The sequence below is a fragment of the Rhipicephalus microplus genome, chromosome 2, assembly GCF_043290135.1.
Source record: "Rhipicephalus microplus isolate Deutch F79 chromosome 2, USDA_Rmic, whole genome shotgun sequence".
Classification (NCBI taxonomy): Eukaryota; Metazoa; Arthropoda; class Arachnida; order Ixodida; family Ixodidae; genus Rhipicephalus; species Rhipicephalus microplus.
Genome location: NC_134701.1, coordinates 163,971,531 through 163,986,313, shown reverse-complemented (window position 1 = coordinate 163,986,313; position 14,783 = coordinate 163,971,531). Strand labels below are relative to the sequence as shown.

Below are 14,783 nucleotides of genomic sequence, written 5' to 3'. Positions count from 1 at the left end.
AGTGAGGCCTGCGGACCGACGTCCGGCGCGGCCTTTCGATTGCGCCGGTCTATTGGACGGATGACCAAACTTGAACATTCACAGGAAGTAAAAGTCGTAACAAGTTCAAGGGCGTAGCGAGAATTTCTAGGTTTCTTAAATGGGAAGGGAAGAAGCTCGGCCAACCTTTTATGTGAGTTAATGCGTTTGTACGCGTGCGTGCACGAGGCAAAATAATGTGTGACTTTCGACGAAAGTTCGTTCGGTCAGGTATCATGAACAGGACAGTCTATAGAACTAGTGTATATGGGCACAATATTAATGAATTTAATTAGCAGAACTTTTTAATTAACAGTTATCTTTTCGCCCACTTTTCTTCCGTCACAATTACATTACAGTCACTTCTTATAACACGCCCATACACTCCTTGGCATTATTGTCTGTGAGATCTCATTATTATTGTGTCTAACAAAGAAAAGCTCTTCATATGCACTTCTTTTAGTCTATATACGACTGCATACATATTAGATTGTCGATATGTTGGACATGTCCATTGTGGCCGACATAAGTCATCTTTAGATCGAATCGGGAAATAAGAAGGAGGCGAAAAGGGATCCCGACCATCACCCTCTTGTTTTTCAGTCCTATAGTTATTTCGCTTGGTTTCCTGCGCTTATGTCTACAACAATAAAATGCCTATGCGCTTCTCTCTACTATACAATACTGTCGATAGTCGGGCCAAGAGATGCATGACTGAAAACGAGACCATGGACAAAGCTGCATAGCTTTGTTTCCATACTTTTCCGCAAAAGTTTGGACCTTGTTCGAAGAGCACAGGTCGCAAAAAACAAAACAAAAAAAGTTAGGTGCACTGACCACAGAACGTGCCAAACAACCAGCAGGCATTTACGTGCTTGTCCAGCCGCCAAACGACTGGACACTGAGCGAGCGGCTATTTATACGTCGTTGTGTTTCACTTTTAAAAAAGTGTGCACGGGTGAGCTGTGCAGTGTTACGAAAACAAGGGCGCAAATGCGGGGGTCGAGGTACGAAACAACCGGCACCAGAACTGGGTTGACTCGAAGATGCACGAAATTGTATTACTGCAGTAAATAAAAATAGGTTATATATATATATATATATATATATATATATATATATATATATATATATATATATATATATATATATATATATATATATATATATATATATATATATATATATATATATATATATCGTATTAAACTTTAAATTTAGACGAGATGGAGGATGGGGGTACGTCGTAGTGGGGAAGAAGAATGAATATATCATGGGTATGCATTATCAATCCGGTAAAATGACAGCCTCTTTTTCTGCTGTTAAAATGTGGAATTCTCTTCCTGATCATGTGGAAACATCGTCATCTCTTGCTACATTTAGTAAGACAACACTCAAAGCTCATTTTCTGAACCACTAATTATATCAATTATTCATGACATGTACTGAGCTTCTTCTTATTCGGTGCTTTTTTTTTTTCCTGTTTAGTTACATACGAACAGGTCGGGAAATACCTCGTCACTGTTCTCGGTCGCTCTCTCTGCATGTTTGGACAAATTTATAAAACAATTACGTATGTTTATGCGCTGATTGTTAAAGTCTCTTATTATCGCAGTATTCCTTCTGTATATATAAACCCGTGTTGTTTTGGTTGATTGGGAATGTTTTTCGTCTGTACTTTTTTTTTCATTATTACGCTAATTTCACATCTTATTTTGAATAGTCATGTACAGAGGGTCCCAGTACAGTTTTCCAACCTTGGCACCCCCTTCTTTATATCCCTAGCGATGTAACCATACTATGCAAAAATAAAGATTGATTGATTCCTTGATTGATTGATTTGCACAATGCATTTTGTGAAAAGAGGGATAGCAAAAATAAAGCGAAGCGCCGACCCTGATTGTTTTCGTACCATATTGCTTTTCATAACTATGCTCTTTCGTAATACTAATTGTTAGGTTGCTACGTCCCAAAAACCATCATATGATCACGAGGAACGCCATATGACGGAAAGGGGGGGGGGGGGGGGCTCCAGAAGTTGTGTTGTTACTTAACGTGCGCCTAAATAAACGTATACGGGCCTCCATGGCACTGTCGCCTCCACCGAAAGTGCGGCCGCCACGGCCATGGGACTCGATCCCGCAACCTTCTGGACAGCAGTCGAGCATCACAACCACTAGAACAACGCAGCGCGTTCGTGTGGGAACGTCGCGAAACTGTTGGCAGTTGTATAGGCATGCACGTCACTAAATGCCGCCTCTTTTCGATGCCCCTTTTCGCGAAATCCATTGCATAAGAGACAAACCTGTCTACGTTTAGTTTCTGTCTTATCAAGCTTCACCCTGTGATAAGAACGTCAGCTTGGTTGCGTAAGAGCACAATTTGAGAGTCTATTTCGCTTTTTTTTTTCAATTAGAGTTTCTTCAATAATAAATGTGAAAGGAGCTATACTTTTGAGACTGAGACGTCGAGTACGAATAGCGAATCACCAGAAGCGACTCTAATCTAATATGGAATACCTTTCAAACAGGGGAATACCAAGAAATTATTTTCATTTGCAGCGGAAATAAATAAATATAAATTCAGAAATATAAGTCAGGGCAAATACATAAGCTAAAAATACGATACATATGGGATAGTGATAATGATGTCCACGGCATCACTTTTAAAAGATAGTACCACGACCAAAATAGCTAATGTAGTATTTCGTCTATATATCATTTTATGTGATCTGCAAACAGATACGCCCACAAAATTAGTAAGCCTAACATCGGAACAAATTTTGCGTGTTTTTTTTTTTTGCAAATCAACCAATATATTCCAAACGTATATTCTCCACTACAGCAAATCACTTTTAAAAGTTTGACGTACTTAACATTTTCATAGGGTCAACTCACATTCTTTACAGGCCACGGGTTCGACCCCTGCTGCGGCGGTCAAGTTTCGATGCAGGCGAAATGGTATAGAAGTCCGTGTGCGATGTCAGTAAGCGCTATGAAACGCTATATACGGTCGAAATTTCCGAAGCCCTTCAATGCGGCGTCCTATCACACTCATATCGTGATTGATTGATTGATAAATTGATTGATTGATTGATTGATTGATCAATATGTGGGGTTTAACATCCCAAGGTCACCGTGTGATTATGAGAGACGCCCTAGTGGAGGGCTCCGGAAATTTCGACCACCTGGAGTCCTTTATCGTGCACCCAAATCTGAGCACACGGGCCAACAACATTTCCGCCTCCATCGAAAATGCAGCCGCCGCAGCCGGGATTCAATCCAACGACCTGCGTCATACTCATATAGCGGTTTGGGCACCCCCCCCCCCCCCTCAGATGTTGTCATAAAATATAATTTTCAGAGTACTTTGAAACCTTTGCAATCCTCTCAAATAGGAATACCCTCGCTGAAATTCTGACATATTTCCAAATATTTTGCACTCAGCATTTTTCGAATACTCCAAAGTAAAATCCAAGCTTATCAAGTGAGGGAGTACAAGGCCAACCTACCCGACCACTAAAGGAACAATTCCTTTGCAACACTGTCCGCGTGGAGAAACAAAAACAAATCGTGCGACATCGTTCAAAGAACAATCCACTTAACTCTCGTGGAGTGCCCCCATCGTCCACCGTTTGTCGACTCTTGCTGGATCAAATTCACCCTGGTGACTTTACCTGGCGTACGAGATGCGCCTCTATAATACAGCGCCCAATTATGCAACTTAGCAGCCCCGAACTTTTCAGGCACTGAAAGCTAGATGACGACGCGATCGCAGGGACCTCCCGCCAGCGCCCCCCTCTTCCCCCCTTCATTGATTCATTCATTTAAAATACCCTCAAGGTCAAACTGCATAATTAACACAAGGGAGTGGTTGCGTAATATTTTACTCGTGTATTAATTAGCCAGCCTGTCTCTCCTATTACGCCCAGCAAATTCAGTCTTTTTTTTTTCAAGATTTTCAACGTAAATAAATGCTTTCATTCTTGAAATTAACGTCTCAGTATAGACCAGCAGTATTACAAATAAATTCCGAGTATGTTTTTTTTTTCATCTATACTTGGTAGTTTCTCTAAGCTCGATACTTAACACTCGGCGCAAGTATTTTTTTAGTATATCACTCAGCATACCCTTTGCTAAATAAGTTTGTAAGGTCTAATCGAACTAAAGTTTGGATGACTCAACGTCGATTGGATCTCAGGATAGTTTATCACTTGCGAATAAATTAAAAAAGCTTGAAATTCAAGTGCATATAAAAATAATAATAAACATCGGACGAGGTTTGTTCCCTTTGTAAAAATATATGCTTTTCATGCTTGTAACATATTCCCGTATCGTTTTAGCAATAGTACCCATTAATTGAAATTACCTGGCAGTAAGCCTGGGTTAAATAAAACCACATCCTCTGTGTAGCCTGTAGTTATTTCAGTCTACTGGTATTTATTTATTTTTTGTTTTTTATGCTAATGTTACGTTCTGCAGATACTCGTTTTACGCAAATGGTGTACGACATATATCCGTTTTGCTTGTGTGATGATCAGCCGGTTAGAAGGGCTGCTAATAATAATAATAATAATAATAATAATAATAATAATAATAATAATAATAATAATAATAATATTATTATTATTATTATTATTATTATTATTATTAATTGCAGGAGTTTCACGTTTCAGAACCAGGATATGATTATGAGACACGCTGTAGTGGTGGGCTCCGAAGATTTCGACTAAACGGCGTTATTTTACGTGCGCCTAAAATATAAAAGCACACGCACCTTTAGCATTTCGTTTTCGCGAAAATGCGGCCGCCATGGCAGGGATTCGATCCCGTGACCTTCGACTCGGCAACCGAGCACACAGCGGGTGAAAAGGAAAAAAGGTAATTTCGCGAACTCGCCATCCAGTGTCACACCCACACAACAAAACCATGAGACAAAAATCCGACAACTTTTCATCGTTTCCATGTGTCTTTGCACAGTGCCAGCCACCGACCAGATGCGCATGATTTGTGATACGCTACCGAAACAGGAGACAAAGACTTTTGACACACGTTTCCTGCGAGCTCAATGAAATACGGAACAGCGTTTTTTGTATACGCTGTCTCGCTTGTTCGACAGCTCTCATTAAAAGATACGCGGCCCAGAGACCGTAAGGACCGCTACGATCGAGATAACGAAGAGAGGCATATGCCTTCGAAAGGCCATTTCGAAAAAGCTGCTATTTGCGAAACATCGGTTCATCCGGTACTGCCTCTTACGTGCAAACGCGTGCGTGACCAACTCGTTCCTGTTATGTGCAATACAGGACATAAAACATCTCTCTCTCTCTCTCTCTCTCTCTCTATATATATATATATATATATATATATATATATATATATATATATATATATATATATATATATATATATATATATATATATATATATATATATATATATATAAGTTCCATAAATCCTAAACCCGATACGCAGCACTTTACTTTCTTCCATTCAGACATCGCTTGCATCGGGCGATGACGCGCGCTGAGGTCACCATATCCGCTTCGACACACTTGCCGGCAGCGGATAAGAAAACAGCGCACACACGCACTGCTTGTTAGGCAAGTAGAGTTGGTTGTTGAAGAAAGTTGGCAACATGTGAATAGTTTTCACCAACGTCACTTTTTACAGCATGTTTGACCACCCAATAGTTGTGCAATATCAGTGAAGTGAGATAGCAGATTTGTTGTAACGAACAAAAGATCCAGCTATTACTATATAGTACGAAGCGAATGTATATCCCTGGAACCACGAACACTACTGCGAGAGAGGTTTTTCGGCGCACGCTTGGTGGACGTTTCATCAGTAAAGCAGTTTTTTTTTTTTTTTTTTGCACTTCGAATGTGAATATGCCTCCCCCCCCCCCAAAAAAAAAAAAAAAAAAGAAGACTGAAACACCACACAGGTCAACAAGGCACATGCATTCCAGAATGTGGGCTCCGCAAGTACTTCGTATTCTTTCTATCGCGCCGTACGTAATTACGTGTATCCAAAACGATTTCGCAAGTCCGAGGAAGCCAGTCGAATGACGTCACATTTCCGCCAAGCGCATCTGACATGACGGAACGGATTTTTTTTTTTTTTTCGTCTTACGGTTACCCTGTAATTCTTGTAACGGGGAACTACGGCAAACCGCCACAACGCGTAAAACAGTAAGATGGCATACTAATAAGTACCCTCGCATGCGTTCACAAGTCACACTTTAAATCACAAAAACACACTTAAATCATAAGTGTACACAACACAGAGAGACACGTCAAAACAACCCGCAAGCTCCTCACCTGCCATTGCAACGTCAACACCGGTACGTGAAACGTTGAAAATCCCTACAATATTACTTCACACTGCAGACAACTGAACTTCAGTCAACAGGAACCAACAAAGCGCCGAGATCTAAAACAGGGAAGAGCTGCCTCCGCATTGGTAGATCTAATCGCGCCAAGTCATCTCCGCTTATTGCGTCCGAACCGTAGCAGCGATGAGGCCAATGCAAAACAGACACACTCAAGCGTGGCGCTTAATCAAGCGACGAAGAGGTTACGTGCCAGCGCGCGGGTCGCGATGAATACGAAAGTACACGCGCGCGCAGGTAGGCGTTCTCTCATTTAAAAAATAGACAAAGAAAGAAAGATGACAGTCTGGCGATCCTAGCTCAGTGTCAAAAACGTCGGCAGTAGAGAAAGCCGGCTAAATAAATCAAGCGGGCCGGCGGCATTCGCAAGCTTCCGTTCTCGCATGGCCACGCGCGTGTAATTACGTTTGTATGACAAGCGTACAGCAAAGGTGGGCCCGGTTTCCTCTAGGCGGTCGTTAAAGTCGCGACATTTTACGCGCTCAGAGCAGGGCACATCTATCAGACGAAGAGCGTACGTGTAGTGTGCGAAGAGATATCTCTCCTGGCAAGTACACCTCCGCCAGAACCGATAAGGTCGGTGACACTAGGTCGGGAAATAAAAAAGGTACAACCGAAACAACGCACGCTCCTGATTTCGATGACTGCTATACGTTGCCCTTCCTCTGAGACCACGACAAAAATGCGGCAATCTAGTCAAACGCGTGAGCTGCTAGTTTTGCTTGGCTTACGCTCGCGCGAGATCGCGCAGAAACAATGCAATCAGCCGGTGCATATACCAGATAAGGCGATCGTACGCGCTACGCTAAACGCGCTGCGCCCTGCAGCCACCGCCAACGCCGGTGAATCACGCTCACGCTGTTACTGGGCTGACGATTCACCTGCGTTGCTCAGAAAGTAATCGCCGCGGATGCAGAGGTGACCCGCGAAGCTGGTATGCAGTTAAAAGCCCCTGTTTCATGCATATATTAACGTCAAAACACTTACAAGTGTCCAAGCTCCAGTGACTCACGGCACGGCAACCAACTCGGCAACTCCTCCTTTTATTGGTGGCGTCCTCTTGCGAACGACGAGTGTAGCTGTTTGCATTGAAGTTGTGCTACAATAAGGTTTAAAAAATGCATACTTTTAAAATACTACAGTTTTTGTTTAGAAAATATAACTGTCGCCTTACGATGCTAACAGCATAAGTATTGTAAGCAAAAACTTCAAAAACGAAACCGAAACCGCTTTAAGGTGAACTGAATTTTCGGATGAATCCTAGGTTTCTGGCTGTTGTGAAGTTCTTCCCGAAAACATGAAATAACTGACCCTTTCAACGCTCATTGCAGAGCAAAGTACGTTGAATAACGCCGGGAGTTTGAGACTATATGTATACTTTTAATTTATTCACTACGATGCCGCTCTGACTCCCTCATCGAGCAAATTCCATTGACATGAGGCGAAACATTGCCGGCGGAGCGGCTCGTGGAAGTGCAGAGAGCTAGACATCTCCTCTTGTAACGCTATGACAAGCCTTCAAAGAAACTTGGTGTTAACAAAAAGAGCGTAACAATAAAGGTGGAAGCGCGATAGTACTTGTCGCTAAAGAAACTAAAGAATATATTGTAATATATGTTGTTGGCTAGACGCTGGCTCACTGTCACCTGGCAAAAATAAAAGCACCAAAGAAAATAATTTTTGCTGTACAGATAGCAGATCACCACGCTGCATGGAAGTGAAAAACAACGGATAAATTGACCACATATATACGCGTAGAACACAAAAGGTTGAACGAACCTAAAGATTTGGTTTTTGCCACTTTTCCTCGCGTTCTTGGTTGAGACCGCCACAATGCTAGCAACGCCAAAGTAACGGGACACAAATGATACCAATAGGATATATATATATATATATATATATATATATATTTATATATATATATATATTTATATATATATATATATATATATACACATATATATATATATATATATATACATACATACATATATATATATATATATATATATATATATATATATATATATATATATATATATATATATATATATATATATATATATATATATATATATATATATATATATATATATATATATATATATATATATATATATATATATATATATATATATATATATATATATATATATATATATATATATGCCGTGTCAGTACAACGGACATATCGGCGGCTACTCGAAGAGACAATGGTACAGGGAAGATTTCGCAGCCTTATTTTTTTTTTGCACATTGTATGTTTGTTTCTGTTCATTGCGCAAAATAAATTGAAACGACGCATCCAAGGCGGCGTCCATTATTCAAAGCAGCCAATTTTTTCTCGACTTGAAGAGCAGTGGCGCTATCTGGGACTGAATAGCAAAACCAGAAATTGGAAAACGCAGCCTCCAAGAGTGTGCGCTGGCAAGTACGCCGTAAAATCTCAAAGGCCATGTGACCAAAAAAAAAAAAAAACACGGTGTACGAAGGAGAGGTGACTCAACGCGGCGGGCGAGCGCGGCGAAACTTGGTTCGGCGCGGACGTGTGTGCTCGTAGGTGGCGCTGCGCGAACAGGGGCCATGTTCGATCTAAAGGGTACGATCTAAAGTATAGTGAACTAGAAGTACTCTAGTGGTGCGACCGGCCAGGCTCTGGCGCCAGCCTTTCACAAGGATGGCGCGAGGGGGCGCCCCTGCTCCATTTCCTAGGAGCTTCGGCTGCGTTGACCGGCCGTCGCTGGCTCCTTCTGAGTTGCAGCTATGGTCAATTCTAACGCGCGTGTTTGCTTCCTGGCTCATGCAAACGTAAAATTGTTAGGTTAGTTATTGCGTGGCTCAGCGGTTTGTATATACATAGTTTGGCCAAGAATATATATATATATATATTCATATTTACCACACGCGCTAATAACATTCGCTACAAAGCGATTGCTCATCACCATCACAAGCTTACGGCGCGCTTCCACTATAGTTTTGGTGCTGGCTTATTACATAGAAGGTCACGGTAAGGACACAGTGCTCAGCATCGAAAATGAAAACAGGAACATCTTTTTATTTATTGTGATGGTTGGAAGAGTACAAAAAAATACAAAATAACAAAATAAATTTCACTAGTTTAACAGCTTTTTAAAACTATTACGAGGATTCGCAAAAAAGAAGACACGTGAGATGGACATGTGCAGAACTTAACATCTACTGAGTTTTAGGTGCTTGGCTGATTCTCGTTTTTTAGCACTATTCTGGTTCACGCTTTTAGTTAGGAAATGCAGACGAGTAGTGATGTAAAAAACGATGACCTCAGCTGCAATGCCTTCAGAATGGTCACGACAACCAAGCCCATTTTTTTGCTTTGCCTTAACTTCGCTTAAAATGTCGAGTATGCTATCAGCGTGCAGCTCCAGCAAACTGAAACACGTTGTGAAGGCTTTTTCTAAATCATGAACAAACTTAAACAACAGGCTAGACGGATAAAGCAGGCCACCTCTGTCTTTCATGTGTGTCAATTGCGCAAGGTGTTTGAGACTTTCAGCAGACTCCTTTTGCATTAGAAGAAGTTTACGGCACTCTTCGCAGCCAGACTTCAGTAGGCATTTTCTAGCTACATATCCTGCTATATAAAATGTTAGCCGGTTGTCACTGGCAGATATAATGCATGACGCATGGTCTGGCGCACTCTGTGGGAGCGAGCTCTGCACGGCAGCTACATTGTCACTGTTTATAAACTTGTCCATTAAGCGCTGTTTACCAGATGGAACATTTTCAGCACTTGAATTTGCGGGTAGAAGGGCATGGAGCACTGCAGGCTCACAGTTTCCCTTTGAAGCTGAGTGAGCAAGATTGTTGAAGCTCAAGCAGTTGATAGTGCTAATAAACTGCTGTGGTGTTGGGTGCGTGTTACATCCAGACGACTGCCTGACAATGCCAAAAACATGCTCAACAGGATCTTGGCTTACTCTAGATGTCATTAGGTACCTGTAGCCTAGTTTCTCAGTGAGATACTGAAGCAAAGAAAGCACACTTGACACTGTCACTCGCAGCCCAGCTGCTGTTGACTGGCTCAGGAATCCTTTCTGCCCCTTCGTGTGGTCTTCCCATGATGAAAGATACTCCTGAAACGATCGCAGCTTCTCAACACTTGCTGAACTTGGGCGCAGCGCTTCAGCTGGAAATCGTGAAGTCATCATTTGCACAAGGTCGTGGATGATCCTGTGAAATGAACAAAAGCAGGATGAATCTGTGTTTGTGAGCAAGAGTCAGACTGTCATATGCAAGGTGAAAGGTGCAATCGCAATAAAACCACAATGTGATGACACTTACTTGAAAAACTTTAGTGTAGCTGTGATGTCACCACAGGTATCTTCAATTCCTGACTTGTACAGCTGCAGACCATGAATCACTTTTTCTCCGAAAAGCTGAAAAGCTAAAGATACTCTCATCTTTTCAAAATTGTTGGGGTTCGTGTGGCTTCCGGTGATTCCATGCATTGCCTGCAATGTGACACTGCAACCATCCAGTTCCAAAGCTTTGCGTACGAATTGTAAAGATACCTGAAAAGAATACCAAAGTGAGAAACTGTTAGAAACAAACAGATTGTATCAATAAAGTTGTACAGCATGCTTGGTGATCAAAAACAACTTACCCGGCCCTCAGGTGTTTCGTAGTCCGACCTTAGTAGTCCATTCCTCAGGCACTTAATTAAGTGAGGAAAGTCCGACAGAAAATGGAGTTTGCGCGTTGGGTCCACTGGATGCAATGTGCTGCATTTCGTTTCTGTCAGTGATGCTTTGATGCCCATCACAGACCACATTTTCCGATTCCAAGTGGCACCATCAGACGTAATGAAATCAACCTTGAGTCCGGCCTTCTCAGCTAAAATGACGGCTTCAAGCATTATCTTCGTCAGCAGGTTCCCATTTATGTTTCCATGAGTCGCAAATGCAGCGAGTATTTGCGTCCATTTGCCAACAAAGGGCACAAAAATTATCACCATACCGTGATCACAGACACTGTGCTTATCTTTGTCAGACGTAAACTGTCCCAAGTCAACGAAGCCATCAATGCGGCCTTCACTGTTCACTGAGAGGTGCTCCGAGAGTTTCAGTTCATCCACGATGAGTCCTCCATGGCATAAAAACTCGTCCATAGTGCAAGTCTTTTGCTTCAGCACATCAAAGATTTTATTGCTAAATCCAAACCCAGTTCTGTAGCATTTTAAATATTTGCGAAGCGTAGTCTTACTAGGGAGAACTAAGATTTTTTCTTTTCTCAAGTGCTCATACAACCTTGCACTTTTCAGCTTCATAATCAAACATTCGAGCACCCACTCATTTGAAAATATCATGCCTTTAGTACTCTTCCGTGAAGAAGCTTTGAATATGTGGAGAGTTGCCTCACGCTGCTTCTCTGGTAGGAGAGCTACTTTTGCATTGAAATCTTCTTCTGCGATTGCCACATTCTTGGCAAGCATGACACTCAACTTTTTCTTAAGCACACATGCCTGATTTTGAAGACGTGCTGTCTTCTTCTTTTGTTGCGTCAGTCGTGAAGAAAGGGTTTTCTTTACAGGCAGGTGTACACGACAGTTAATGTACGACTTTCTTGTCAGTAACGCTTTCCTAAGGGACTTGCATTCTGCACAACTTGAGCCTGCAAATGAACAAACAATGCATACGTTAAAATCACACCCCTCAATACCTGAGGCAATGTGGTAATGTTATGGGCATCCTAATGCACTTTACGTCTACTTACCTTCAGAAGAAACTTTTCCGAAGCAGCGTACGCTGATCACGGATCGTCCAGCAGTGTTTGCTTCAGCTCGATGATGTGCGGTCAGCCGAGAGGAAAGCGGCTTGAATTCTTGTTTACACATTGCTCCCTTGCAGACAGGGCTTTCTCGAGCTTCTTCCAATACGGATGTGGCCTCAGCAAGGGATTGCACGGGTTTCTCTTGACACAAAACACCTTGATAGAAGACTTGGGCTACAATTTTTCCTTCTGTGAACATACAGCACACAGCTCTTTCATGAAAAATATCCAGTTTTGTACGCTTGCTTATCACTGTCGTCACAAATATTAGATCGCAGTGGCCAACTGCTTCTATACGACACCAGTAGTTTGCAGGAACTTCAAGTGTGCGAATAGCTTCAATTGAAAGTCGCGCACTAGTGGCAGCATTAAAGTCCATGCCTTCCATTTCACCGCCGTCGCACACTTCGTCAGGTGCATCAGGCCTGCGCCGTTTTCTGCTTGCGCCTTCAGGAGGTTTGGCTGCTTTCCTTCTCTCGGGTCTTTGCTTGGGCGCAGCGACGGAAAGGTACGCTGGACAACCTGGCAAAAGCGTTGGCACGGCATCAGGCACCAATGACGGTTTTCCTCGGGGAGTGCGCACTTCACAGCCATTTATCACGTGCACATATTCGCGCAGAATATATCTTGGCTCGAAGTGATGTTCGCACACCGCTGATGTTTCGGTCAGAGGCTTGTCATCCCTCCAAAGGTTACGCTCCTACTTTCTGCGGAGATCGTCTTCTCTAGGAGCTGCAAACAACGATGCCTTCGGGGCGCCCGGGTAGCCGCTTCGGCAACCCGGAGCAAAACAGTGTGAATCCGTCCTCCGCTTCGACATGTCACGAGCTACATGTTTGTTGGTACGGAATACCTGAACAGGTAAAGACAGCTGCTCCACAACGGTCCGTGCAAGAAAATGCAGAGCAGAGTATACCGGTGCAGTACAGTAGCTGCAGACAAAGCGATGCGCAGGATACCGGCAGACGTGCTGAACTAACGCGCTGAATCACCAAGTGACCGCGCCTCGCCTAGGAAAAGGCGCAGTAGCGCCACGAGAAACCCTAGCGGCGGTCCGTGGTATTTCCGACCGCCAAGAGAGGCGGCGTGGCCTGGCGGTCGTGCCACTAGAGTACTTCTAGTTCACTATAATCTAAAGGGTACAGCCATATCCATCCATCCATGTCACGGAGGAAGGAAAAGGTAAAAAGAGGCCCTGACGTCACTCGTTGTGAAGCCGCGATGAAGCCGGAAGTCGGCCATATTGAGTAGGCAAATTCTCCTCTCTTGTTTACATATGAATGCGAAGCAGAAGGCGCGACTCCCTCTCCGGCTCAGAAAGCACGTGGGCTGCGCAGCGCGTGTGTCGTGACGATCCGAAACTAATGGAACTGGGCTCATCACTCAGAGCCAGCGGGACACCTTCAGCGAAATCGCTTCGTCCGAGTAATAACAAAGAGTAACAGCTCGCTGACAACGAAGCAACTTCGAGAGAACGCGCGCTAGATGCACTGACAACGGCGAGTGCTTTCACGTCATTAATTCAGCAACTGTACAGACAACACGATCGGTCGTGTGCCTTCTACGGTTGCATTCCGCCACGCGACTGACGCAGCGTTCTGCCACTGTGTCCGTGTTCCGCGTGAAACTCACCTGCGTCAGCATTCTGCGACCGTGGTGACTTTGAGCACGGTGCTAGTGACAGTTGAACGTGGTTGCTGTTACGTTGAGATTACATGCAATGCTGGTGGAGAGTGTACCAAGCGTAACAGAAAAGGTGTTTTAATACGCACATGCAAGTTGTTATTGTACACACACAACACGAAACTACGTATGTGCACATGGTCCTCACGGCGTCTTGCTGGGCTCAACAGCGTCGTCCGTTGTCACAAGCAGGAGCACTGCTCAACCGTCACTGACCTGCAAGGCGTTCGTCGTCATTCAGCTTCGTCATGGTGCCCAAGGCCATTTCGCTGAACACTAACTGCTTCATCCGCGTCATCCGCCGCACGACACATGGATATGCACTTGTTCTACGCACTGTTGAAACCCCGTGATGGACAAAGAGATTTGTAAACGTTGCCAAGAGTAATGTAACAGCCAGACGAACACTGCGTAACCAATAACGCGGCGCACAGCACAGATATTGTCCGCCACGGCTCAGCACGAGACCTGGGGAGGCACACATTCCGCCGCCAGCCGCGGCCACTCACTGCTAGACCAGCTTCACTGCGCAACACGTAACCATAACAACGCCGCCATTGTGCCTACTGATAATGGCTGCCATGATGTCATTTCCGCCACACTTTTTACGCCCTGCACCGGCTGGGCATGCCCTCTCCTTACCTTTTTCCTTCCTCCGTGATCCATGTACTGCGGGTCTTCAGTTGCCACTGGCATGAAACCGCCTTGCACTGTTGTGTGTACAGCGCGTGCTTAGATTTCGGTTGGAAAAATGTATCCAACAAGAAACGTTGAGGAAATCACACACATTCAAACACCAAGCCGAATACTTTGTTTAGGACACTTGTGCAGTCACAAGTTTTGACAGTTTTTTGAGCTTGTGCGTCTTGTTTTCCTTTTCT

General features: G+C 43.5%; 2 protein-coding genes across 3 annotated transcripts in view; both read right to left on the bottom strand.

Annotated features, from left to right (window-relative positions):
• capt (adenylyl cyclase-associated protein 1) overlaps positions 1–7,521 on the bottom strand; it is a 44,417-nt gene extending 36,896 nt beyond the window's left edge. Inside the window, exon 1 of one of the 2 annotated variants that reach the window (XM_037421809.2) lies at positions 7,399–7,521. Coding sequence is in view for 1 of the 2 variants with exons in the window: in XM_075887045.1 (XP_075743160.1) it covers positions 6,341–6,347 (7 nt within the window). In the remaining variant the exon portion in view is untranslated. Of the gene's footprint in view, positions 1–6,340; positions 6,363–7,398 lie in introns of those variants that run through there. The other variant, XM_075887045.1, reaches the window with a different exon arrangement.
• A 2,066-nt stretch (positions 7,522–9,587) lies between these two features.
• Positions 9,588–13,124, bottom strand: LOC119179524 (uncharacterized). Its single transcript, XM_075887044.1, has 4 exons — positions 12,163–13,124; positions 11,054–12,060; positions 10,732–10,961; positions 9,588–10,620 (listed from the first exon to the last, which is right to left on the bottom strand). The coding sequence occupies exons 1-4, from the start codon at positions 12,605–12,607 to the stop codon at positions 9,600–9,602; spliced, it is 2,703 nt and encodes a 900-aa protein (XP_075743159.1). The 5' UTR covers positions 12,608–13,124; the 3' UTR covers positions 9,588–9,599.
• Positions 13,125–14,783: the final 1,659 nt, after the last annotated feature.

What these genes read in the sequence shown, in the direction of transcription:
- LOC119179524 (XM_075887044.1), bottom strand. Translation starts at nt 12,607, where the DNA reads ATGGAAGGCATGGACTTTAATGCTGCCACTAGTGCGCGACTTTCAATT. An exon ending in ACGAAACACCTGAGGGCCGG is followed by an intron (nt 10,962 to 11,053) that starts GTAAGTTGTTTT and finishes TATTCTTTTCAG; the next exon opens with GTATCTTTACAATTCGTACG. An exon ending in GCTACACTAAAGTTTTTCAA is followed by an intron (nt 10,621 to 10,731) that starts GTAAGTGTCATC and finishes TTCATTTCACAG; the next exon opens with GATCATCCACGACCTTGTGC.